At 42.6% G+C, this 24,627-nt stretch overlaps 1 protein-coding gene across 1 annotated transcript in view; it reads right to left on the bottom strand.

Annotated features, from left to right (window-relative positions):
- Positions 1–24,627, bottom strand: part of LOC126252367 (dipeptidase 1-like) — a 392,132-nt gene that overhangs the window by 6,350 nt on the left and 361,155 nt on the right. Inside the window, exons 14-15 of the mRNA XM_049953258.1 lie at positions 21,166–21,304; positions 9,916–10,043 (exon numbers count right to left, since the gene is read on the bottom strand). Of these exons, the coding sequence (XP_049809215.1) occupies positions 9,942–10,043; positions 21,166–21,304 (241 nt within the window). The 3' untranslated portion in view covers positions 9,916–9,941. The remainder of the gene's footprint in view (positions 1–9,915; positions 10,044–21,165; positions 21,305–24,627) is intronic.

Here is a 24,627-nt window from a genome sequence, read left to right as displayed (position 1 = left end):
GATTGTAGCTTAAAACTTTTGGTCGAAAACGATACTAACCAAAGTTAAATGCACGAGAAAGTAACGAAAGTCTTAAGCGAATATACGTTTCTCTGCACCGATGAGATAATTGGCTCCGAAGAATTCGACGAACGATAGTATTATGAAGAAGAAGTGGGTGACTTTTCGTCAAGCGATGACTACAAACTAGATGGATTAAAATGAAAGACAATCCAGATTTCGTTCCTCTAGATTATAGGCTAGTAGCGTTTAATCTGGCCAAAGCATACTCAAAATTAAATTTTAAGACCTTGCAAACAAGTGGGGTATCTCGCTTCAAGCATATGCCATGACATAAAGCTTTTGGAATAAACGATACAGCCAAATGTGTTAGCTTAAGGAACCCTTATCCGGAGACTGAACCGTTACGAAGCTAAGTGTGCAGTAGGAAACTGCCCGTGGAAAACGAGAATCTACCAATCCCTGTTTGTACGATGTAATAAATCGTTGTACGATGTACGTAGGTGCTCATGTCGTAAGCAAACGGAGGAACCCGTAGACGGCCGGCATGTAAAGAGGAACAGGGGAGAGGAATTTACTAAATGCACTTCAGAACATCTATTGTGGGCATTGATATGAACAGTCTTGATATAAAACTGTTTATCACGGCATTCTTCGTCTACAAGATGTATTTTACTGTCAATAGTCCGTAGTGTAATTGTGTTGTACCCAGATACAGGATTAGGAGACCTGATTCCATGAACGGAAACGCGAATGGATATTGTAGGAGAGTTGAAACGTTTTGTAAAATGAAGCACAGACGCAGGAGACGTCTGACTCACACGTTTCCAACAATTTTCTAGGGTTTACAGGCAACATGGCAAGTGGCTCTCCAAAATCGGGTTAAGAGAAAGCGCAGCTTAATGGCGTGGATAAGGAGCTTTTTATTGGCACTGGATAATCTACTCGTGAAACATATGTCGGACATACTACTGTGTTGAAAGTAATGTGGAAGCAGCGGCTACACTCACATCATTCAAACTTTTAACATCAGCTGATTTCGGACATTGGGACGTGCTGTGCCAACAGAATGAGCAGCGTATAACTTGTATAAACTGTTTCAGCGCAGACTGAATTCGCTGTACTCACAATTAATGCCCATAGACCGTTATGAATCCTTGTGATATAGCTATGAAGGTCCAGATATGTAGATTTTCAGTTCCCTTGTTCGTTGAACTTGGTTAGTGATTGGCTAATTAAACCACATTTAGTTCCTGTCATACTTGAAGGAACTACGTGTCCTGCATCGGCTGTAATTCATTTCCGTCTTCTCTTTATTATCCAAACTACTAAGTTTCGATTGTATACCGTTCTGAAGCAAAATGTATAACCCGTTAGATCTTTATATTTCGTGTTACAGTTATTATCATGGACATTCCGTTGCTGGTCGGGTTCTAAAGACGTAGCAATGATATTTGGTTCCCTACAAAGAGTGGGAAACACATGTTCCACAGAACACTGGGAGAGTCCTAAGGGAGCATTAGAAGACCTTAGATGTTCTCAGTACACACAAAGGGTTTATCAGTGAACAGCAGCAGCTCTACAATATTTTTTAATTGACGATGCTGTAAGGTTTACCAAAGTACCGTAATTGCCGAGTTGGAAAATGGCATATCTTTACGAATGTGAACAAATGTAAGATGATGCATCTAACAAGGAGAAAGAATCCGATAGTATCAGATTACAGGATTAGTGGTGAACATTTAGACAGCATATATGTAGGGGCAATCCTGAGTATCGATATGAGGCAATCACATGAAATCGATGTAAGAGAAATGGAAAGGAAGATTTATATTTTTTGTAAGGGTTCTGGGAAAGTGAGAATCTATGAATCACAGTTTGCACGATATTATAAATTGAGTCACGAAGTACTTAGATGCGAACGTCACAGACAAAACTGATGAACATGTAGACAAGACATTAGCACGATCAATAACGTTCTTTTTGTATCCTTGTCAAGTAGGCTGGTATTATACTTCGAATACATTCAGAGACGCGCTTGTGTCACCGCAACAGGTTGGTTTATAGCACTACACGACAGTCTAACAGAAAATGTCGGAGAAGCTTAATGTGAAACATTGCAAGGAGACATTTTTATCCTCGTAAATCATGTACTGCGGCTCTAACGTGTTTGAAGCTACCACTTTCCGTTGGTTTTAGTGAATAGTGTTTTATTGGTGTCCAACTTTGGTAGGAAGTTTCCAATTTGACGTCGACGTATAAGAACTTCTTGGTAGAATAAGATAAAACGTAAAACTTCATATGAAGTACGCAGCTTTCTTGGTCAATAAATTTTACACATTACACAGAAGACAGTTGAGTCATAGCTGTATCACGTACACCAAAAGTTCCGCGTTTGCCGAAATGTGATTGATTGATAGTGCCAAAGTAAAGCAAAATTTCTCGCTCTCGGCCGGGTATAATTTACGTATGTTTTACTATGCATGTGTAGTGCAATTACATGAGTTAAGTGATAATTTCATCCATGAAATAGCACCGTTTCTGTGCGGATCTGTGTTCGTTTCTGTCAAATGGTAAACTGTAATACCAATGCATTAAATTAGATCGCCTTTTGACTTCGTATTCCAAAGTTGGTCAAAACTTAGAAAACGGTTACTTCATCATTTCCGGCAAACAATAAATAACAGTTAAACAGATATTTTGCTGTTCGCCGTTTGATATAACCCACTTAAAAGACTTCACACAGCTACATATTCTATAGAAGCGTGTATGACAAGAATTAACTACGAGGAAACTTTGTACGAAATAGACTAATGATCGAAGTGTGAAAATAAATTTCGCGACAATGTTTAACTGTTTTGAACCAGAACGCATAAGGATTTGAGCTCTCATTATTTTAATGTAAATGAGACCAGGAGACACAAATTAACTCCAGGTACGAAATAATGTTTTAAGTCGTGCATTACCCAACAAAGAGTAATATTGTAACAGATGAATACTATGGGAGTTTCCAAAGAGACGAGCTCTTCCACTATAAAGCCGAGAAATTTTTGCATTGCCCGCATAGTGACCTGGTGATTAACGGTGAAAAAACTTCTTGTCCGTTCGACTCGTCGATGTGGTTGCAGAATGGCACAGTTGCCATCCCCATTATCTTACCTCTTAGCTCATGACTCCTCCTCAAATCATACTTCAGGTGACTCAAGGATAAAGGACTGTATACGAATGACTGTTATTAGTTACAAAGGAGAGAGGGATCTACGCCGAAACGTCTGACTGGACTCAAAGTTGTTGAAAGTTCATTCCAAGGGGCATAATGATTATTCGTCTTTAAACCTTTGAAGTTCCTTGACATCCCTAAGCGCAGTTCCAAACACCAAAGCAAATGTCATGGTTTCCGGTACTTTTCAGTCTGCCTTCATAGGTCGTTCCCAATGGAGAAAACAGACAAAAGAGAAATAACCCTGATCATCATGGTCTCCTCCAGAAATTCACGCTAATATTAATAAGAAATAACCACAACTGTATTGATACGCGTTTATTGACTGTCTATCGGTTTCATTCAAAAGAACATCATCGGATTACACCGCCAACAGCCTTCATAAAAAAATCTCTGCAGAATTATGCCCATATGGTGGCTTAAGAAGTCTTGTCATCTTGTTTAAGGATTTAGGCAACTCATGGAACACGACAGTCATAGAAAAACGCGGTCGACCGTCTGGTAAGAGCTCGGCAAGCAGTTAGTGTAAGCTACTGGAATGCTGTACACAGTAGACTGTCCAAACAGACGTCTTAACCATCATACTCACACACACTGTGGGTATATTTTTACGAAGACTGTTGGCGATGCGACCCGGTAATGATCTTTAAGGCTGACTGCAGAGCGATTCTGCTGCTGCCAACGTACATTTCGCGTAAGGACCATGCAGATAAGATGAAAGAGATAAGGGCTTTTACAGAACCGTACAGATAGTCGTTTTTGTTTGGCTGTATTTGCTAGTGGAACAGGAAAGGGAATGACTAGTAGCGAGACAGATGCCTCCCGCCACGCACCATGGCTTGTATGTAGATGTAGATGTAAAAACCAATAATGACACGATTATTAGCATTATGAGACAGCAAAGAAATTGAGTTTCAAATCTGGGACTGCGCATTTTAATTTGAAATAAATATAAGATTTACAAATAAGGTGGAATCGTCTCTCAAAACCTCAGTTACAATGAGCTAAATTGGAAAGCAATTTTAATTTTTATTCGTAGAAATGTAAGTGACAAGGGTTAACTTTGAAATCATTTGGTAGCAGTAACTTCTAAGGAAAAGTACAAACATGTAAGCATGTTTTTACGTTTCCTTTTCTTTTTTATATTTGCTTGTTTGTTTGGTACATATAAGCACAATGAATAAAGTCAGGTGTTATCTTGATAAGCTATACGCTTCTGATATTTCATTAACATTTTATTATTTTTTTTTTTATATTTTTGGTACTGTTTTCAACTACGTAAATTTATCTGCAATTGGAGGAATCCTGGTAGGAATCTGCTCTTCAGTTTCTAACAATTTATCACCAGTTGCGTAAATTATAGCTTACCATGAAAAACTCACCACTACAGACGAATGCAGGAAGTTCACACTTCTGTATTCAACCAGCTTCGTTTTAGTACTGTAAGAATTAAATGATGCTTTAGGTTTATCAGATGGAAGTGAATGGTGTGTTTTACATGAGTAATTACTTATGAGAAATTTCGTGGGTGATAAATGCTGCCTGAATGCAAGTAAAATAATTCTCAGTCTCTTTTCAACAGTTTTAAAAATACATTAACCGAATTTATGTGCTGATTAATTACACCGTAACTTACGTGCATCCCTTACTTCTTAGAAGCATAAAAGATTCGAGGAAGTAGGTGGACGGTCATGTGCTCTACAATGAAATAGACGAATTTTTCCGTCGGAAGTTTTTGGACCCATAGTCCTGGAGAGGCTGAAACATTTTTCACGTTGCTTACCCTCAATGAGTAACGAAATGTTGCCGGTCGTCACACGGTGTTTGACCAATAGTGTTTTAGCGAAGATCCCGAGGCGGGAGCCAACTGTAAATACATCAAAAAGCTGTCACAGAAGCCTCAAAAATTTTATAGTAAAGCAATAATTGGAAAATGCTACCTGCCTAAGTCTTGCGGATCAACTAGCACAAAAATTACTTGAGAGGAGGCCTCGATTGGAAAAGCAAAATGTATCATACGATTTAGAGACATTACACCCACCCACAAACTGTACTAACATTAGGGCTCTGATGGACGGATTATTAGAATATACATATTTATTTGGTATCTTCATATTTTCAACACTTTCCATAAAGGTATGTGTGACAGTAGATGTTTTGAGTTCAACAAAGATATTATGTTAGCTGTAGGTGAAAAGTATATAGACCTTACAGAACGGGGTCTCGGATAGTAAAAGTGCTCACTGCAAAATCGTTGGAGCAAAATGGAAACATCCCATACAAATGATCATACTTGTTCCTGGAAATTAAAGGAGAACCGATCTACACATTGCTGCCATACCATAAAGGTATTTTGTGACACTTCTGGTTATTGTGGTGGGTTCAGTAGTTTTTACTGAGCCTGAAAGTCTGTACACAGCAATTATAGATGTAAATAAATTTTATAACACGTTCAGACCATTTTTAGTATGGCAACTGCTCTACTCAGGTAAAAAAGATAACTAAGAATGATTTTATCGACAGGCATCGTCTGTAATTCTTAGGATTCGGAAGGAAATGTGAGCTTAAAGGAGGAAAGGAGAACTAAACAGTCTTTCGTAGTGCCGAAACAAGACAATTTATTGAGAATGAGATGAAATGAACTCTTCATTCGATTTTACAATTTTAACTTATACTTCCATACGAAAATCTGTTAGGATAACAGAGGTTATTACTGGCAGCAAGAAAGACGTACTCCTTCCTATGAAACTAATTTGGAATATTTGAATCTATGTTACATAAAATTTTATGGATTGTAGTTTACAACAAGCAGCAATTCTTTTTTGAATAATAATGCTTTATTCCATAAACCGGTTTAAACCTATTCAGGTTCATCTTCAGATAGTTTCGGGAGGATCCGGTAAGTTACATCATTACTGGTAGTAGCATAATGCTGGGTGCTGGTTTGTGACAGTATAGGCGGCTTTTTTCAGATATGTCTGCGTCCATTTTGATGTCCAGAACACTTTCACACGAACTATATTAGTTTACACTTTACCAGCATCCAGCATGCGCTTTACAACCAGCACCCAACATTATGCTACTACCAGTAATGATGTAACTTCCCCGATCCTCCCGAAACCATCTGAAGATGAACCTGAAAAGGTTTGAAAACCGGTTTATGAAATAAAGCATTATTATTCAAAAAAGTGACTGGTTGCAGTTGTGTATAACTTATTTACATTCAATATACAGTCACGGTTCTAAAATATCCGTAATGGATAAGCATAAGCAGCAATTCTAATGTACGAAATAACTTTGTTTGGTCATTAACGGTAACGATATTTGGCGAAGCACATAAGTGTTTGATCTTCATTCCTACGAATCATCTTCGAATTACCGTCAAACGCAAATTGTGTAAAATTCAACTGACGAAATAGATGCGGATCTTTGAATAAACACTAACGCTTTTACTACTGCTAATATAAATATTGAAATTTGTTCTACTGCCACTATAATAACGAACCATCAACTGACTTCATAAAATGTACCACAAAACTATAGTCATCTGAAGAAATTTTACTGAACATGCACATAGTATTCACGTATGAAAACGAAGGAACTGAACGATATAAACGAAACTGATAAGTCTTCACACAGGTTTGTCAAACTCATCTATTCTTCAGCTCACTACTTTTTTTTTCATTTATCGCACTCCTTTGCGTCGTTGCGACAACCTTCAAACTTCTAAAACAAGAATAAAAATTATATGACGAGCTATGAGTGTTACGATAATATGATGGAGGAAAGAGCGATTGAACATGATGAGCTAGACAAAGTTAATGCGTCGGTCTTAAATTGTCGAATGCTGAAAAAGGGAGGGAAAAGACACACCTAGAATAAGACCATCAAAGACAACGCGTATGCCTTATTGATGACTGTGTGGAGAAGGAAATACTTAAGGATTTTACCGCTGGTACTCTCCAGTGGAGGAAATTAATTACAGTAGAAATGAAACAAGAATTGCAACTAATAGCTAATCATCGTGTTCTAACAGTAGTGGACACCAGAAGATCCTCAGGAAGATCCCAGCAGAGGGGTCGAAATGTCGATCATTTTAGTAGAAATATGACGCGGTCTATTAAACAAGAACATTTTAACTACGGTGACAACGGCCACGAAAGCCTGCAGAATTACATAATTCAAAATGTTTTCCTCAATCTAATGAACTTGTGACACACAGAGCGAGTTCTATCATGATGAAATACTTCTATGTTTATGTTCAGTACATCACCTATTGGGCTTAAATGGGTGAGATCCACGACAGACGACACTGTCCACTGGTAGTCCTTTGATAAGTTTCATGTCAGCGTTTTTGTGCCTCAACCTGACAAATATATTAAATAATGCAGCCGGTTTGGTGATGTTTAATTTCACAGAGGACTGCATGTATTTGAAGACTATTGCTCCTTGTGCACATTTCCATTATAATTAATCGCTTTCTGTTGCACGACATAAGGCATACTTTCTATTTAAGAGAAAACCAATATAGGAAAACGATGAAGTCACGATATTAAAGACAACGCCTCGCTGAGATTTATAAGAAAGTACCTGAAGCAAAATACATTAAAAAGTCCTTCAGTTCAGAATCATGAACCGATAACAAACAAAAGTGCACAAGTGGTGTTCGCTGGTGGAGATGATCATGAGAAAAATCTGCATATTACAATAAGAATGTATCCAGAATAGAACAACCTCGCTATCGGTTAGTGAATTTTTTACGACACTGACTGTGCAAATACTGGTATGGGCTGACAACCGATCTATCCTGGAACTCAGGACTGCTGATGGACGTTGTCGCTTAATTTGTGTGATTCTTTAATTGTTACATCAACTTTGGCACTACGAAAACACACACCAAAGTCGGCAATTATAAGTCACAGCATGTATTGACGACTTAACTGCATCTTCAGCTGACAACTAGGACTTACATTCGCCCTATGGCTCCTAAGAACAGATCAAAGTATTTGAAACCACGTATATACAGTTTATAGATTAAAACTGGAGACGTTTTTAATGTACCGGTGACATAAAGGCAATTTACAGCTGGAACGGACAGAAAGGGAATAGGAGTAGATCGGCAGAGCGAGGGGAGAGGACGAGGCGGAGTAATAGAAGACTGGGAAAAATACATACGTGTGCAATGTCGGGGCCTTGGCTAGTTTATTAGGTCCACACAGGGTGAAAAGTATTTAAACCGACAAACTCTTGGAGGTTGTAGGGGACATCAAAACATATATTTTTCCTGGATGTCATTTCTTCCTGTGAGGAGTATTTAAACCGGTAGAGGAAGATTTCTCTGGTGGCAACTTAATTAAACTAACAAACACTTTTCCATTTATTTATGACCAAGAGACAACAAATTAAGACAACCCAATTTCAATTACAGTATATTTTCAAAAATGCCTCCATTCACACGTAAAGAAAGGTTACACCGTCGGATCGTGTTCTGCCTGACAAGGGCAAAACCCCCAGGAGTATCCTGAATTGTTCCTGCGGCTACTACTATTCGGGCAATCAGATCCTCTTCTGATGTAACAGGAGTAGCCTAAACAAGGTTGCGCATCTCTCCCCACACAAAAAAGTCCAGAGGGGACATACCTGGGGATCGAGCAGGCCATGGTACACGACCACCTTTGCCAATCCACGTTTCTGGGAACCGTCAGTCCAGGAATCGACGCACACGACGACTGAAATGTGCAGGCGCCCCGTCATGTAGGAACAACATGCGTTGTCTTGTAGGGAGCGGGACGTCTTCCAGCAATTCCACATGCTGCAAGACAGCTTCCTCAAATTGCAGCGTTCTTACCGTGCGACGGCGTCCCTGTCCAGGTAATCTGCTAAATGACCCGGTCTCACGAAGACGTTGGTACACAGCAGCATAGGTCGTATGATGCGGGATACGGCGATTACGATATTGTCGATGATAAACCCGCTGTGCAGCTCGTCCGTTGTGGTGCGCTATGTCGTAGGCACCAACCACCTCGGTGTACTCATTCCAGGTGTATCGCTCCATTAGTAAACAGAGACAATGCACCACGACACTAGTGGACAGCAAATGCCTACAACTGAAGATCGTAATACAGCCTCTAAAACTGACGAGCGTAATATGGCCTCCACCGGTTTAAATAATCCTCATAGGAAAAAATGACATTAGGGAAAATTATTTGTTTTAATGTCCCCTACAACCTCCCAGAGTTTGTCGGTTTAAATACTTTTCACCCTGTATATTTGACTTTTAGAATGGGTTATTATCAATACAAGCCTTTACATTAGGGCAGAGATTAATTGCAAGTTGGTCAAGGTATACAGCCTGTTTAAATAAATGGTCATATTCACAGCTGATATGTTTCTACCTTAAAAATTATTTTTAAACTAGGCACCAAATATGAATTTGATGTAAGAGGATTATTGCCCTATCAGCTTGAGTATACTTTGCATCGACAATAAGAATTTTTCTGTAATTTGTATCCCAGTTGAAGAGCGATTATAGAATAAATGTAGTCGATGTGTAATTGGGAGTAGCTCAAGAGGGTCGGTGCAAAGCTGCAATCACTACACGTGGCTCTACACGTGGCTTTTACATAGCTCGACAATAGTCGTAGCTGAGCCAGCGTTCGCAAGCGGTTGAAGCGTTCTATACACAGCGTACTCACATCAGGACGAAGACGGCGACGGCAGGTCAGGAGGCGAGGTACATGCAGGTGGTGTGGCCCTCCAGGTCCGCCGCGGGGATCAGGTCCTCAGCAGGCGTCACAGCCGCCAGCTGCCACTTGTCACGGACCTGTAGTGCCCACAAAACCATTTCACTCACTACTGTCCCAAATGTAAATTAAGTACAAGACATGAAAATTCAACACTGTGAATTTTTATTCATAAAATATTTCTGTAAAATCCTCTATTTGCGAAAATCCTTTATAGTAAGCCTGTATTTATGTATCTACGTATCTATTTATGTATGTTCCACCACTAGATCCATTTCGATCAAATTTGGTACACATATGTATGGAAAGTAATAGTGTGGGCTTGTGGACCTCCTGCCTCCCTTAGAGGTTGGAGTAGCAGTGAGGAGGGAGTGACACAGAAATATAACTCGGATCTCGTGCAATATCAAAGAAATTATTACATGCACGTTATTTGTATTACGAGGGCTATTCCGAAAGTAAGGTCCGATCGGTCACGAAATGGAAACGACTATGAAAATCCGATAAAGCTTTGCACAGATGTGTTGGGTAGTGTCTCTAGTATAACCCCAGTTAGCATCACGTCGCTCTTCTCATTTCTGAGCTCGCAGTGAGTGCGTAAAGATGTCTAGAAAATAGTGTCTGCCGCCAAGTACGGGGGCCTGGTGAGAAATTTCCCCTGAAGCTATGCAGCTAACATTACATAACTGTCGTGCTGTTTCGTCTTCAATTCTCAGCCGCATTCTGCAGGGGCAATGAAGATGCTCCTGCATCGTTTTCAAATGGAAATGTGAGATTACCCACAATACAGCCCGTAATTGTCTCCCTCTGAGTTTCAGCTCAGGTCACATGAACCGCTGGTTATGAAGACAACATTTCGGCACAAGACAACGAGCCGTAGGCCAGCGTAGAGAATTGGCGGAGAGCACTGGCGGCTGCCTTCTATAGCGAGGGTATGGGAAAGTTGGTACAACGCTACGATACACGTCTAAGTCGGGTCGGCGACTATGGAGATAAGTAGCTGCAAGGTGTATCTAACTTTTGCAAATAAAACATTTTTTATTTTTACCGTGGTTTCCATTTCGCGACCTATCGGACCTTACTTTCGGAATAGCCCTCGTATTTGTGCTGTGGCCTTCTCCACCAGACATCACGACACCTAGAGTATTGGCAATCAAACTGCCAGCCTGCATCCTCGGGTTGCCCGCTTCGCAGGCACACCGAAGCACTACACAACCGACAGGCGATATTGATGAACGGCCACAACGACAACAACAACAACACAGCAAAGACATCAGCGGCCACCAGATGCCACTACCGGCCCACATACACATAAGGAAAAGTTCGCTGCAGATCCCGGAACTTTTTTCACACGTCAAGCCACGTGACGGGTACTCATCCGCTGAAGCGCTATAAAGGCCGGCGCTCGGCCGCACATCGGCCCCCACCTCCTCCTTTTCCTTGAAAGGATACGGATCCTGTACACCTCCCGCAAACTCGATCCATCCGCTTGTCTCACCCATTCTCTCCCACCCCCGCCCGCTGACGCGCCTGTATTCCCACGTCCTACCTGGTCTCTATCTCTCCACCCTCCTTACCCTCTCCCAAGGTGGCTTCCGCCAGCTCCCCCTCCCTGATGATGTCCTCCTCCCATCCATCTACCCCTCCTATCAACTTTGATCCTCCCCCCCATTTCCTGTGTCCTTTCCTTTAGGCACCCTCCCTCCCTTCTCTTTCCTTTTCCCCGTCCCTCCCTCCACCCCTCTTCCCGCGGGCTTACCCTCCCCCTTCCTCCCTTCCCACTATCTCCCCTGCCCATGGCATCTGCTCTCCCCTCTCCCTCTCCCACCCCCCCTCCTCCTCTCTTGGCAGGTCCCCGGTCTCGTATATGGTTAGTGAACATTCGCGCGCCGGAGATCAACGCCTCGTGTTCTGTGTGTGCCATCGTTTTGTGCTTAAGTGGTTCAGTGTTATTAGTTTTGTGCACCTACGTTCACGTGTGACAATTTTCGTCTCAGTCTGTGTCCAAGTGTCTGACCAATTGGACTCTACGCCCGTGAACGGCACTTTGTATTTTAAAAAGTGTTTGTTTATATGTCCACCATCTTTTTTTCTCTAATTGTCTTCATTTGTATCTTTGTGTTTCTCTGCGGCCAAAGAGCGGCGTAGTATGCTGATGCAGGTCTGCCTGTAACCAGTTTTCAAAATAACAATAAAGAAAAAAAAACGCATATCGGCAGTTCATCAACCGCCAGCAGACGTGGATAGCTGCCGCCCCAGCAGCCCGGCTTGGATCTTCTCGATGATCTCTGGATTAGGCTTGGTATATCGGAGAAGTCTCTGGCGGAGACTAGTAGGAAATTATTTCAGTTGTTTTCTATATTATTCTTGAATGTAGTTGCGATTCGGAGACGGATCACTGTTTTGTGTTGGTGTTATATTTGGAGAATTTGTTTTGGTTAATTGAACAGTACAATAAATTGTTTTCGGACTTTGATCGTTAGTTTCTTCTGTTTACGCAGACATATCAATTTGTATAAACAATTATGTGAACAAAAATAGTGTGGGAGTATTACACAACCACCGCCTATAGCGGAAGGGCGGGGGGGGGGAGGGGGAGGATTAGAAGCTGTGACATGAAATATGTTCGATAACGATCTATATTAATCTCGAATCCATAACTTTTGGGGCCAATACACTCATTGGCGACAGTCTCGATGACTTTTCATCCCAGATGGACCGGGGGGGGGGGGGGGGTGGAGGGGAGGAGGGGGTGTTGCTTTTGGGCAAAGATGTGACATATCAGCATACCTCTGTAATGCCTGATACTTTCACTATCCATAAAAATTGTGATAATAAGACTTCCCTAGCAACCTTACGGCTAAAGTTAGAGGTGGAAGGCGGTGGTGTAGGGACACTATTTCGTGTACCGTGGAGTAATGTCAACTGAATTAGACTTAGTATTGGTGAAAAAACACTGTGGAAATGAGATGCCGTTTCTGTGTCTAATGTTAACAGTGGAAATGTAAAAAATGTGCGAATATGACCTATTGGTACTTTCTTCCTGTATTTGATTGTCTTGGTAGACCCTAAAACTAAAAACCACTACCATCACATTATTTGTGTTGCTCACTGCGTTAACCGTACCATGAGGATGAGCTAATACTTAGGGGCCAAACTTCCATAGCTGACTACCAAAAATACATTTTAAATATGTGAAGTTCTATGAAATACATTATTAGAAACCGAGCGACGTGGCATTCAGGAAGATGCCGGTTCAAACCCACGTCCGGCCATCCTGATTTATGTTTCCCGTGGTTTCCCTAAATCGCTTCAGGCAAATGCCGGTATGGTTCTTTTGAAAGGATACGGCCGACTTCCTTCCTCATCCTTCCCTAATGCGATGGGACCTATGACCTCCCTGTTTGGTCCCCTCCCCTCAAATCAACTAACCAACGAAGAATGTTAGAAATGGGAAGTAGGCTTGGGTCATTTTCACTCATGAAGACTTTAAACGTGGTCCACGACATTTTGAGTACTTGTAATCCAGGAAAAATTACCGGTTTCTTCATAATTCATATAAAACAGCATTACGAAATTATCTACAGTTCAGGTGAAACTGTACATTTATGTGTGAAATAGGTGCGACATTGTACGAAACGATCCTGTGGCTCGAAAGCACAACTTTTCTGAATTATAAACTCATCATTACTTTATACCATTATTCAGTGGGTTATACAATTATGAATACAAGGCGTAAAGCGCGACTTCGTTCTGTCACAGCCTATCTCTCCAGACAATGATCCATCTTACATTTTTCTGTTGTGGCAAGGCATTAAATACGTACTACAGAACGAGTAGGAAACCTAGCAGGAAAGGTCTATCGAAGGGGCTTCCCACGAAATACGAGGAAGGAACCTGAGGGAATCTATTTACAAGCGGAGTGGTGGATAACCATAGCATACCACATTAATACACTCCTGGAAATTGAAATAAGAATACCGTGAATTCATTGTCCCAGGAAGGGGAAACTTTATTGACACATTCCTGGGGTCAGATACATCACATGATCACACTGACAGAACCACAGGCACATAGACACAGGCAACAGAGCATGCACAATGTCGGCACTAGTACAGTGTATATCCACCTTTCGCAGCAATGCAGGCTGCTATTCTCCCATGGAGACGATCGTAGAGATGCTGGATGTAGTCCTGTGGAACGGCTTGCCATGCCATTTCCACCTGGAGCCTCAGTTGGACCAGCGTTCGTGCTGGACGTGCAGACCGCGTGAGACGACGCTTCATCCAGTCCCAAACATGTTCAATGGGGGACAGATCCGGAGATCTTGCTGGCCAGGGTAGTTGACTTACACCTTCTAGAGCACGTTGGGTGGCACGGGATACATGCGGACGTGCATTGTCCTGTTGGAACAGCAAGTTCCCTTGCCGGTCTAGGAATGGTAGAACGATGGGTTGTATGACGGTTTGGATGTACCGTGCACTATTCAGTGTCCCCTCGATGATCACCAGTGGTGTACGGCCAGTGTAGGAGATCGCTCCCCACACCATGATGCCGGGTGTTGGCCCTGTGTGCCTCGGTCGTATGCAGTCCTGATTGTGGCGCTCACCTGCACGGCGCCAAAAACGCATACGACCATCATTGGCACCAAGGCAGAAGCGACTCTCATCGCTGAAGACGACACGTCTCCATTCGTCCCTCCATTCACGCCTGTCGCGACACCACTGGAGGCGGGCTGCACGATGTTGGGACGTGAGCGGAAGACGGCCTAACGGTGTGCGGGACCGTAGCCCAGCTTCATGGAGACGGTTGCGAATGGTCCTCGCCGATACCCCAGGAGCAACGGTGTCCCTAATTTGCTGGGAAGTGGCGGTGCGGTCCCCTACGGCACGATGTTGGGGCGTGAGCGGAAGACGGCCTAACGGTGTGCGGGACCGTAGCCCAGCTTCATGGAGACGGTTGCGAATGGTCCTCGCCGATACCCCAGGAGCAACAGTGTCCCTAATTTGCTGGGAAGTGGCGATGCGGTCCCCTACGGCACTGCGTAGTATCCTACGGTCTTGGCGTGCATCCGTGCGTCGCTGCGGTCCGGTCCCAGGTCGACGGGCACGTGCACCTTCCGCCGACCACTGGCGACAACATCGATGTACTGTGGAGACCTCACGCCCCACGTGTTGAGCAATTCGGCGGTACGTCCACCCGGCCTGCCGCATGCCCACTATACGCCCTCGCTCAAAGTCCGTCAACTGCACATACGGTTCACGTCCACGCTGTCACGGCATGCTACCAGTGTTAAAGACTGCGATGGAGCTCCGTATGCCACGGCAAACTGGCTGACACTGACGGCGGCGGTGCACAAATGCTGCGCAGCTAGCGCCATTCGACGGCCAACACCGCGGTTCCTGGTGTGTCCGCTGTGCCGTGCGTGTGATCATTGCTTGTACAGCCCTCTCGCAGTGTCCGGAGCAAGTATGGTGGGTCTGACACACCGGTGTCAATGTGTTCTTTTTTCCATTTCCAGGAGTGTACAATTACTGAGAGATGATATAAAATGGGACGACGATGTAAATTCAGCAGTAGGAAGGTGAATGGAAAACCAAAAATTCTTTGAGGGTTCATGGAGAAATGTAATTAATCAGTAAGGAAAATGGCGTGTGATACGATAATAGTCTGGCCAATTGTATTGTTGGCTCTGAGCACTATGGGACTTAAGTTCTGAGGTCATCAGTCCCCTAGAACTTAGAACTACTTAAACCTAACTAGCCTAAGGGCATCAGACATCCATGCCCGAGGCAGAGTTCGAAACTGCGACCGTAGCGGTCGCGTGGTTCCAGACTGTAGTGCCTAGAACCGCTCGGCCACCCCGGCCGGCAATTCTATTGTCCGAGTGTATTTACGCTAATGCTACATCTGCAGCTCGAAATATTTAGAGAAAGTCTCAGTTAAGAAACACACAGTGCTGCCGATGAAATTTATATTCATTTGTATAACCGTAATTTACAAAGGTTTATTTCATCTTGAATGTGACTTTCCTCAAACACTATTCCAGTGTTCTGTTTTTATCACGTAGGCTTGATCTTAGACGCCGAAAGAATTCAGGAAGGCGCAGTAACAGATCGCTATAAACAAGGCGAATGCCTAAAAGGAAAGCTCATGGAATTTAAATGGGAATCGTTGGAGGAAATACGCCCCAGTTCTTTTGCAATATTCCGTTGCTCAAAGTAAAACAACCAGAATTCGGATAAGACTGTGCTATCATCTTCGTAATACACGGTTCTGTCACATTAGTGTGTCCGAAACCAATGTTCGACGTCTACGTGCAATAACCACTCACAGACGGCAGGTGGCAACACTAAAATGTGTCCGGGGGACACGGAAAACAGTGCTGTCGTCGTCGTCGTAATGCGAAACGAAGCGATTTACCTGACGTCCAAAAGGCCATCATCATTGCACTTTCGAAACGGCTAAGTTTGTAAACTGTTCGATTGCCGCTGTGGTTGAAATTTACCGTGTAAGGCAAAATGGCGCTTTTTAGACCCGGCGGCGACCACAGGTCCTAGATGACAGGGGTGAATGACGGTTGCGGAAATGTGAATGGGCAAATAGACGTGCACCTATTGAGCAGCTGACGGCCCAGATGAACGAAGGGGCTACCAACGGTGTCTCCTCAACGACCGTCGAGCGAACGTCGCTGGGTGTTCGCAGCAGGCGCCTGATTCATGCGCAAATGCTAACTGCCGTGCATCGGCGATGACGGGTCGAATTTGCACGCCACTATCACAAGTAGCTGTCTATTGAGTGGCTACAGGACATCTTTTTAGGTGATTCACTTTTTATGTTCCATAGGACTTGAAACGTCTGTAAACAAACCAAACACAGAGCAAAAATCGTGGTAGGAGTTCAGGCTAGAGGAGCGATCGTTATGATCTGGGGAAAGGTTCCTTTACCGGGTAATCTCGTCATTATGTAAAGTACAACGGATAAACACAAGTGTGCATATACCCTTGGCGACTACTTGCACCTCTACAAGCAGTTTGTTTATTCTCAGTACCGTAGCATCTACCAGCAGGACAATGCAACGTGCCATACAGCTTGCACTGTACGTCCGTGGTTCGAGGAGTGCCACGATGAGTTCCTCGTACATCCCAGTATACTGACAGTACCGCTATTCATGATTGTCTCATGGACAAGGCAGGCCATGGTACTTGTGATTGTAACGTGCTCCCGTCAGTCCACAAGATTGGTAAGGAATCCTTTTGGTATGGCGCACTTTTCTTCCACCAGCTCTGTTGACAACAGCTGAATGGTCTTTGGTTCAAGTTGACTTACTGCAATATGTCCCCACTTCTCCATACCACGTCCCACATGTGGTCGATGGGCTTCAAGTCGGGGGCACGGGGAAGTCATGGCCAACAGCGCTGGTTGAAGAATGGAACGCTCTACTACAAGAACTTAACAAGCTTGTGTGGCCTGCATGGGAACACGATGTAATGCAGTCTTTGAAACCCGTGCGATCACACACACTATTAAAACACATCTCTCGCATTTTTAATGTCCAGGGAACCGTCATTAGTTGCGGTGAACAGTGTAATTATTGTCGTTGAATATAAGAGTCATTATATTTGTCTCATTGCGTATTTCTTTCAGTTACCTTCTGTACTGTAGTGTACTTCTCTGTACTGTGCAGTAGCTACTCTTTGTGTGTATGGGCGAAGATTCATAGAGCTACGTTCCTTGGCAGTAACACATCATGCAAAATTTGCTTTCGTTCTTAAGTTTAGCACACCAGTGTATATTCACTTGCGGTGTACAGTATATATGTAATGTAGATATAGAAGTAACTCTTGCAGAGATGGAATTAAGACACCTGGCACTTGCGAGTGTGTTGCCAGAACTATCACATCTCGATATTCGTTTGGATACTATTATCGCCGCCTAAAGACGCTTGTTCATGGGAAACAATTTCTCGTAATATATGTTTGAGTCGCACGGCTAGAAAGCATGTGTAAATCTTGAAATCGAATATGAATAATATGATCGGCCGATAACTACCAAGCCGTGTTCCTGCTGCAGGTTTCGGTACTGGTATGAGTAAGCCTTTCACTGTCGGTACTTCTTGATAGAGACGTCTTTAGTGTGATGCGAAGGTACTGGCAATGAGAGCTTGCAATGTCAGCCATCGTCCATCAGGTAGGTCTAATGTTTACATTAAGGCCTGTCGGCGTCGGAGAACACTTTAAATTATGTCATGAAAGAAAGGTTATTCACCTTTAACCCTGTCTTGGCTGCGTGGTCGTATAATGGCTCCTTCCAGACGGCACCTGGCGATGGTTAAAATTTTTACCTCGATGCGTTGAGCTTCTTTCTCACTGTCCGTGTATGGGGGATGGTCCATAAGCTCGCGTAGAGAGCTACACTAGAGATCTGTTGTGTGGTGATTCCACCTAGGTTTCGCTTTACCAAATTGTGTCAAGATTCGTCTGATGGCTGGTTTGGCGCGCATATCCACCACTGCAGTGTGGTTTCGTAACGCGTGATGAATTTAACACAAGCGTGTCACGTTTTGGTGACCCGTAGTCGACATTCGGGGTCTCGCAGAATCATGAAGTTGCGTTTCCAAGATCCTGTACTGCACCACACAGGCTGTCAACGTAGGCTGATGGTACAGATGTAAATGTCATAATCCGAAAAGGCAGAAGGCCAACGTTACGCGTCAGGGAGAACTGCATCAGAGATATATATTCTACCACGTTGGCTGACGAAGTGACTTGTGATATAAGTCTGAACCGGGCGGTCACCGTGCACCAATCTCCAAATGTCGACGAGACGAAGGCGGCGGACAAGGAAGCGAAGTTCCGGAAATTTGGTGAAATGTCGGTATTACGCACGAGAACGCAACTGAAATCTCCGTCCACGATGAGCTGATCGTATCTGACGAGAAATAAAGGCATGATATCTCCTGCGTAACACTGGGAACGATCCCTTAGTTTATCTGTGCCCGATGGGGCTGGATATTTATGATTCCGATTCCCTCGACGGTTGGGGTCACCCATTGCGCCGTTTTAAGACATGCGCCATAGGAAACTGCAATCCCTTCCCGCAGGAGGATGCCTAAGCCCCTGTGTTCCATATCCGTCGGGCTGGCGTACATCTCGTGTTCATAAGATACACAATAAATTCCTGTACTCCATTCTTGTAGCACGGTGATGTCGATGTCTGCTGCTCGTAACGTGTCGCGGAATGGATGTAGTTTAACTTGAGAGCCTATGCTCTTAGTATTGATGGCAGCTATTCGGTATGCCAGACAGGGGATCCGTGCTCTCGATATGCTAATTGCTAGTGAGGGTTGTCGTGGAGGATTGAAGAAGTCGATAGTGGTCGCAGGAGTCGTCGTATAAACATCCCCCATTTTAGTGTCGGTCTAACGGAGGAAAAGATGTCATTTTCACATCGGGTGCATATGGTAAATCCACGTCATCCGTCCATGAAAACGGTGCGTGAGTTTCAACATTGGTGGGAGGTGGCAGCGCTGGTCGAGTCGGCTCAATCGCTTCGTCGATAGCTCGCGTTCTGTGTTCCATGGCTTCCGGGTGCGGTACTTGCTCACAATCTCCTTTCGACGGCTCACCGTTTTGTGGAGGACTCGTCTTCATGCCATTGGAAAAAGATTTATCGCGTATGCCGTCAGATTTATCCATCACCTCTTCGTCCTGTGGAGGTGGATCAGTGGCCAATTCTGGCGTCTTGTGGCGTTTCATCGGAATTTAGTCGACTTTTGCTTCCGCCAATGTGCATCAGTGCTAGGAAAGGAAGGTATGCGCGTTGTTCCGCTACAAAAGATGCGGCTGCTATGATGGGACTCTTCCGGGTATCCTTGTGAACATCAAGAATCCCGTGTTCGGTTGAAAATCATGTTCGTGGGCGGGAATGCCGGTTGGAAGGTGCTGTTACGGCTCCGGGTTGTGCGTATTCATTCTAAAGGTGTTCTTGCTTTAAGAGCTTGACCAGAAACTTTGTTTGATGAGAAACGCGGTGACGTGGAGGTAAACAAACACTCCGCGTGCCATAGGCGTGCACAGCTGAGTGCGGTCGGCATTGCTCCCCTCCCAAAGGCAGACTGGCCAACTGTGCTATCCAAGCGCGAGCCACACACTGACAGTTCCCGTTCTGCCAGTACCTTGTATCCTTCCATCCAAACTTCACAGAAGCTAGGTTTCTCGTTCGCGCTCTGCTTCGAACACTGAACCTGACTGCAGAGTCAGTGGATGAGCCAAGGCGAGTTAATGCTGACGATGGGGTACTTCACCTCTCAGACGATAAACTCGTCTAAATAGTTGACTACGAGCAACTGCTTACTGAATTAGTGCATTACGATACCGAAGTAAAAAACTAGAAGGTGTCGCAAATGGTTTTGGCCCAAACTGTGAGGAAGTCAATCTGTGGTATATTGCTAAGACAGAAGATAAATGTCGTGTGGCATACATAGCAAACTAACATTACATAAGAGAAATAATACTGTTAGTAAAAGTGTTAGTCCAGGTCACTGACTACTTTGTTAGTAGCCTGCCTTTAACTGGATACAGTAATGTTGACTAAAATGAGAATAGAATGAACCAGAAATCGGAACAATGTCAGTATCGGAAACAAATTACCTATTGCCTCCTGACCGTGTTATACTAAAGTGATTTCACAGCCATTTTATTTCTGGCTCCAGAAATATGGGACAACAGAAAACTAGATAAAATTTTACACAGGATTTTACAATAAATTTAAGAAACATGAAATGTCTAATCTGATAGAAAATTATTAAAATGTGTGGGACCCCTGTTTGATCACAATAAATACGGTGCATGATGTTTATCTAATGATAAAAAATTGTAGATTAGATGCAGTGGATGTTCACTGACTTGTAAGAAGCAATGACATATGTAGCCAAGAAATGGGATTCATTATGGTGATGGCTTCACTGAAATCTCTTTGAGGTGCGGTTATATGTATTTTAATATTTGGCAAAGTTCTGACAATAACAAACGCAAGCTTGATTTTTTGGAGATTTGGCACGATTATGTCGCATACCGTTTGCTTTCTCCAGTCGTTACAAGCGGGGAAATAAAAGGCGGTTACGCTATGTGTTGCTAGAGAGAAGTCAGTGCGATGCAGTCGCACCCAAAATACTTGAATTGTGACAGCTAGGTCGCCCACCTCTTCAACCTCTCTGAAGACCCTCAGGAGGTTGAGACCGGCGAGCTTCTTCACGTCTTGCTCCGTCCACAGGGGGTCGCTCAGCAGCTCGGCCAGCAGGTAAGGGTACCGCGACACGTCCTCCAGGCCAGTCGGCGTGCTGAAATGCCACATTAGTAAATTCTTATATTAAGGCCAATTCACATATACATTTTCGTTTAGATAGAATATACACCCATATTACATTAAAGGGTAAACTGTCGGCTGGCACGTAAGTTCTACTTCTATTGAATTTTTCGTGAAATACTTTCGACAGCTAGAATGACAGTTTATTCTCTTCGCTAGCTAGTGATGTAAGCTGTTTTTCACAAGTATTACGATTTTGTTATGATTTTTATCTATGATTACTCGTTTTTCGTTTACTGTGTGTACTTTTCCAAATTTCTATATTATATTCTAGTTAATTTTTATGTTTCAGCTCGATATCTCCATTAAGAATATCATTTCGACGATTTACCAATCGAATACGAAGCAACATAAAATGAGCTTATAACACCCCAACACATAGCCCAACAAGATAATTTCAACCCGAATATAGTTCAAAGAGTACCTGAAAAACAAATTACACATAAAAAATATACCATACAGAAGGACACAAAATTAATCGAAGAAAACAAAAACAAACAAAAAGCAAGATATGCACCAACATTATTCATCAGACAAATTTCGAATTAAATAAAACAGATCGTAAATTTTAAAAAAAATCATAAAACTAGCAACACGAAAAAACAACAATCTAAAAATGAAAATTCTATCCTGGAAACCCGAAGTCACTAACAGTCCCAAACCAGGATGTACAAAATTTCGTGTAATGACAGTGCTGAATCCTATTTTGCGCAAATGGTACGAAAAATCTATACCACAAAACAAAACGAAAATAGAAAATGATTCTGAACATGGCTGCCCTTCATAAAATGCGCATGCAAGAGCTTATATGGTTTAGAAGTAACAGCCAACAAGTGGTAAACTACAGGTTTATCAAATCTTGACCAAGATTTTGATGAGTTTAAAACCGTCTTCCTCAGAAGGTATTGTTTCTCTTAACAAGATTAGGACATTGCACATGGAACAAAAACACTAACATTACAATAAGCAAAAGTACAGGAAATATTTACGAAAAAAATTTTAGTGAAGCATACACACATTCGAGAAGGATCACATTATCTATAGAGAATGTGGGAGCCGTTGAATCTGTTTAGTAGATGTCATCCACTGAATCGTCATTTAAACACACACTGTATAAAAGTAGTAGCCGTCTACTGTAGGGTTTGTCTTAAGAGTTTTTACAATAGTACATATTTGACCTTGGATTCAGAAACACTTCGTCACTTGAAAAATTTGTATAAAACTAGCATTGAAAAATAAGATCGTGGCACAGGATACTAAGAATCGTAAATATAAGACGTTCAGAGATAGTAACATGCGTCGACTGGCTGAAGATTAGAGGCACTAGCCCTAAGTCATCTCTGGTATGCGGCGCTCCTGCGCGTCCTACTTGCGCGTAGCTGCAATGAGTACTTGTACATACTATTAACAGAACCAAGAAATGGTTGAAACGAGGGAAAGGACTTAGGTTACAAAGTGAATCACTGAATTCATGTGGCTTATAAAGATGCAGCAGGTCATATAATACGTTTCCTAGTAATCTACAAAATGAAATTAACGTAAAAAAGCCACTGCTATTAACAATGGATATAACAAAGGTGTAGTAGATCGTGACCTCAGTAACGAAACCACCAAAAAATGCTCACTCAAAGAAGCAACAGATCGGTTTACAGTAAAGAGGAAAATAGTAAATTCATTTCCATCCTGTTTTAGGCTATGTGTTCTAAAGAATTAAATGCCTTTTGGAGACTAAATATAAACGAAGAGTAATGTTTTCTATGAATAATAATCAAAAGAACATCTTGTGAATATTACCAAAAATGATGAGGATCCGTTGTCAAATTCTGGCATTTACTAAATGATCTGTAGTAATTGTTCCAGTTACTATACTGGACAAACTGGCAGAGCAGTCAGGGTGATATATAAAGGATATCTATTTGGAAAGAAAAGTAATAATTTACAGAGTTCCACCTCTTCAGAGTGTTTATTTATTGCTGGTCATACTCCAAGGAATTTAGAAGATACCGTAATCTTATACGAAGAAGTAAAGGGCGTAGTTAGATTTATGGGATCTAGAGAAAAACGATGGATGCGTTTTAAACGATCAGCTTCAGTTTGCAAGTAGACATTTCCGGAAAGGATGTAAATCTCTGCTTGTGTTCGACTAGTCAATATTAAGGCTCGGTTCTGGCCTCCAAGTAAAGTTTGTTTTCCTCAAAATTCTGTGTTTAGTAAGAATACGTCTCTTGTTTTTTTACTTTGTTTTTGTACTTTGTCATCCGCACTTAAGTTGCTGTTCTACATTTTAGTAGTGGACCACCTTAGATCTATTTCCCCATTTTTTATTTTTAAGGTGCTTTTATTGTGCCTCTAACATAGTGATTTCTAGGCATATAAACTGCTTAGTGCTGTTTCGTTTCTTTTATTGGTTATTGTATAGCACCCTCCTTTTTAGTATATTAATTCATTTAACATTGTTTTATCAGCTCGTCAACTCAAATTAGCATGTTACTTTACAAGTGATGATCTGCCCCAGATTCTCACCGCTCCCTTCACTTTTAACAATTTTCTTTTTCCTTTTAATATTTGCAGTTTCTTTGTCACAGTGTGTCTTTTCACAGTAGTCCAGCATGGCTGGGGTCAACTTAATAGTCTAATGCTGGGCATTTTATATAGTGATAGCGTTTACTGCAGCAGCATTGCTTCAATTCTCATGCTTGTTACGTTTGGGTGTTATCGCACAAGTGTTTTTCGTGCGTTTTGCACATTTGTAAATAGTCTGCTCTGTTTACCTGAGCCTGTGGGCTTCTTGTAAGCCGTATGACCTTAATGGCCTACATTTTACGCCCCTCTCCTCTCCCTATTTTCAGCTATTTAGTTAACTGCTAACTCTGTTAGTAAGATGTGATAGTGAAATCACACACTCTGCTCACCGCAGCTACGCGTACATAGGACGCCAGCAGCGCCACGTACCAGAGGTGACTTAAGACTAGTGCCTCTTCTCTTCAGGAAGTCGACGCATGTCAGTTTTACAAAAATCTTGCAAGTGGTGTACTATATGTTGTCGTATCCAGCGTCAGATACGTGATATTTCTAAAAGTTTTAAGACGAAGCCCTGAAGTGGATGGCTTCTACTTTAATATAATGTATTTTAAATGGCGACAAAGTGATGACGTACTACACAGTGCAACGACTGCCACATTGGCTATAAATACACTCCTGGAAATGGAAAAAAGAACACATTGACACCGGTGTGTCAGACCCACCATACTTGCTCCGGACACTGGGAGAGGGCTGTACAAGCAATGATCACACGCA

This window comes from Schistocerca nitens, chromosome 4, assembly GCF_023898315.1.
Source record: "Schistocerca nitens isolate TAMUIC-IGC-003100 chromosome 4, iqSchNite1.1, whole genome shotgun sequence".
Lineage (NCBI taxonomy): Eukaryota > Metazoa > Arthropoda > Insecta > Orthoptera > Acrididae > Schistocerca > Schistocerca nitens.
Note: the sequence above shows the minus strand (reverse complement) of the source record. Positions and strands in the feature narration are given on the sequence as shown.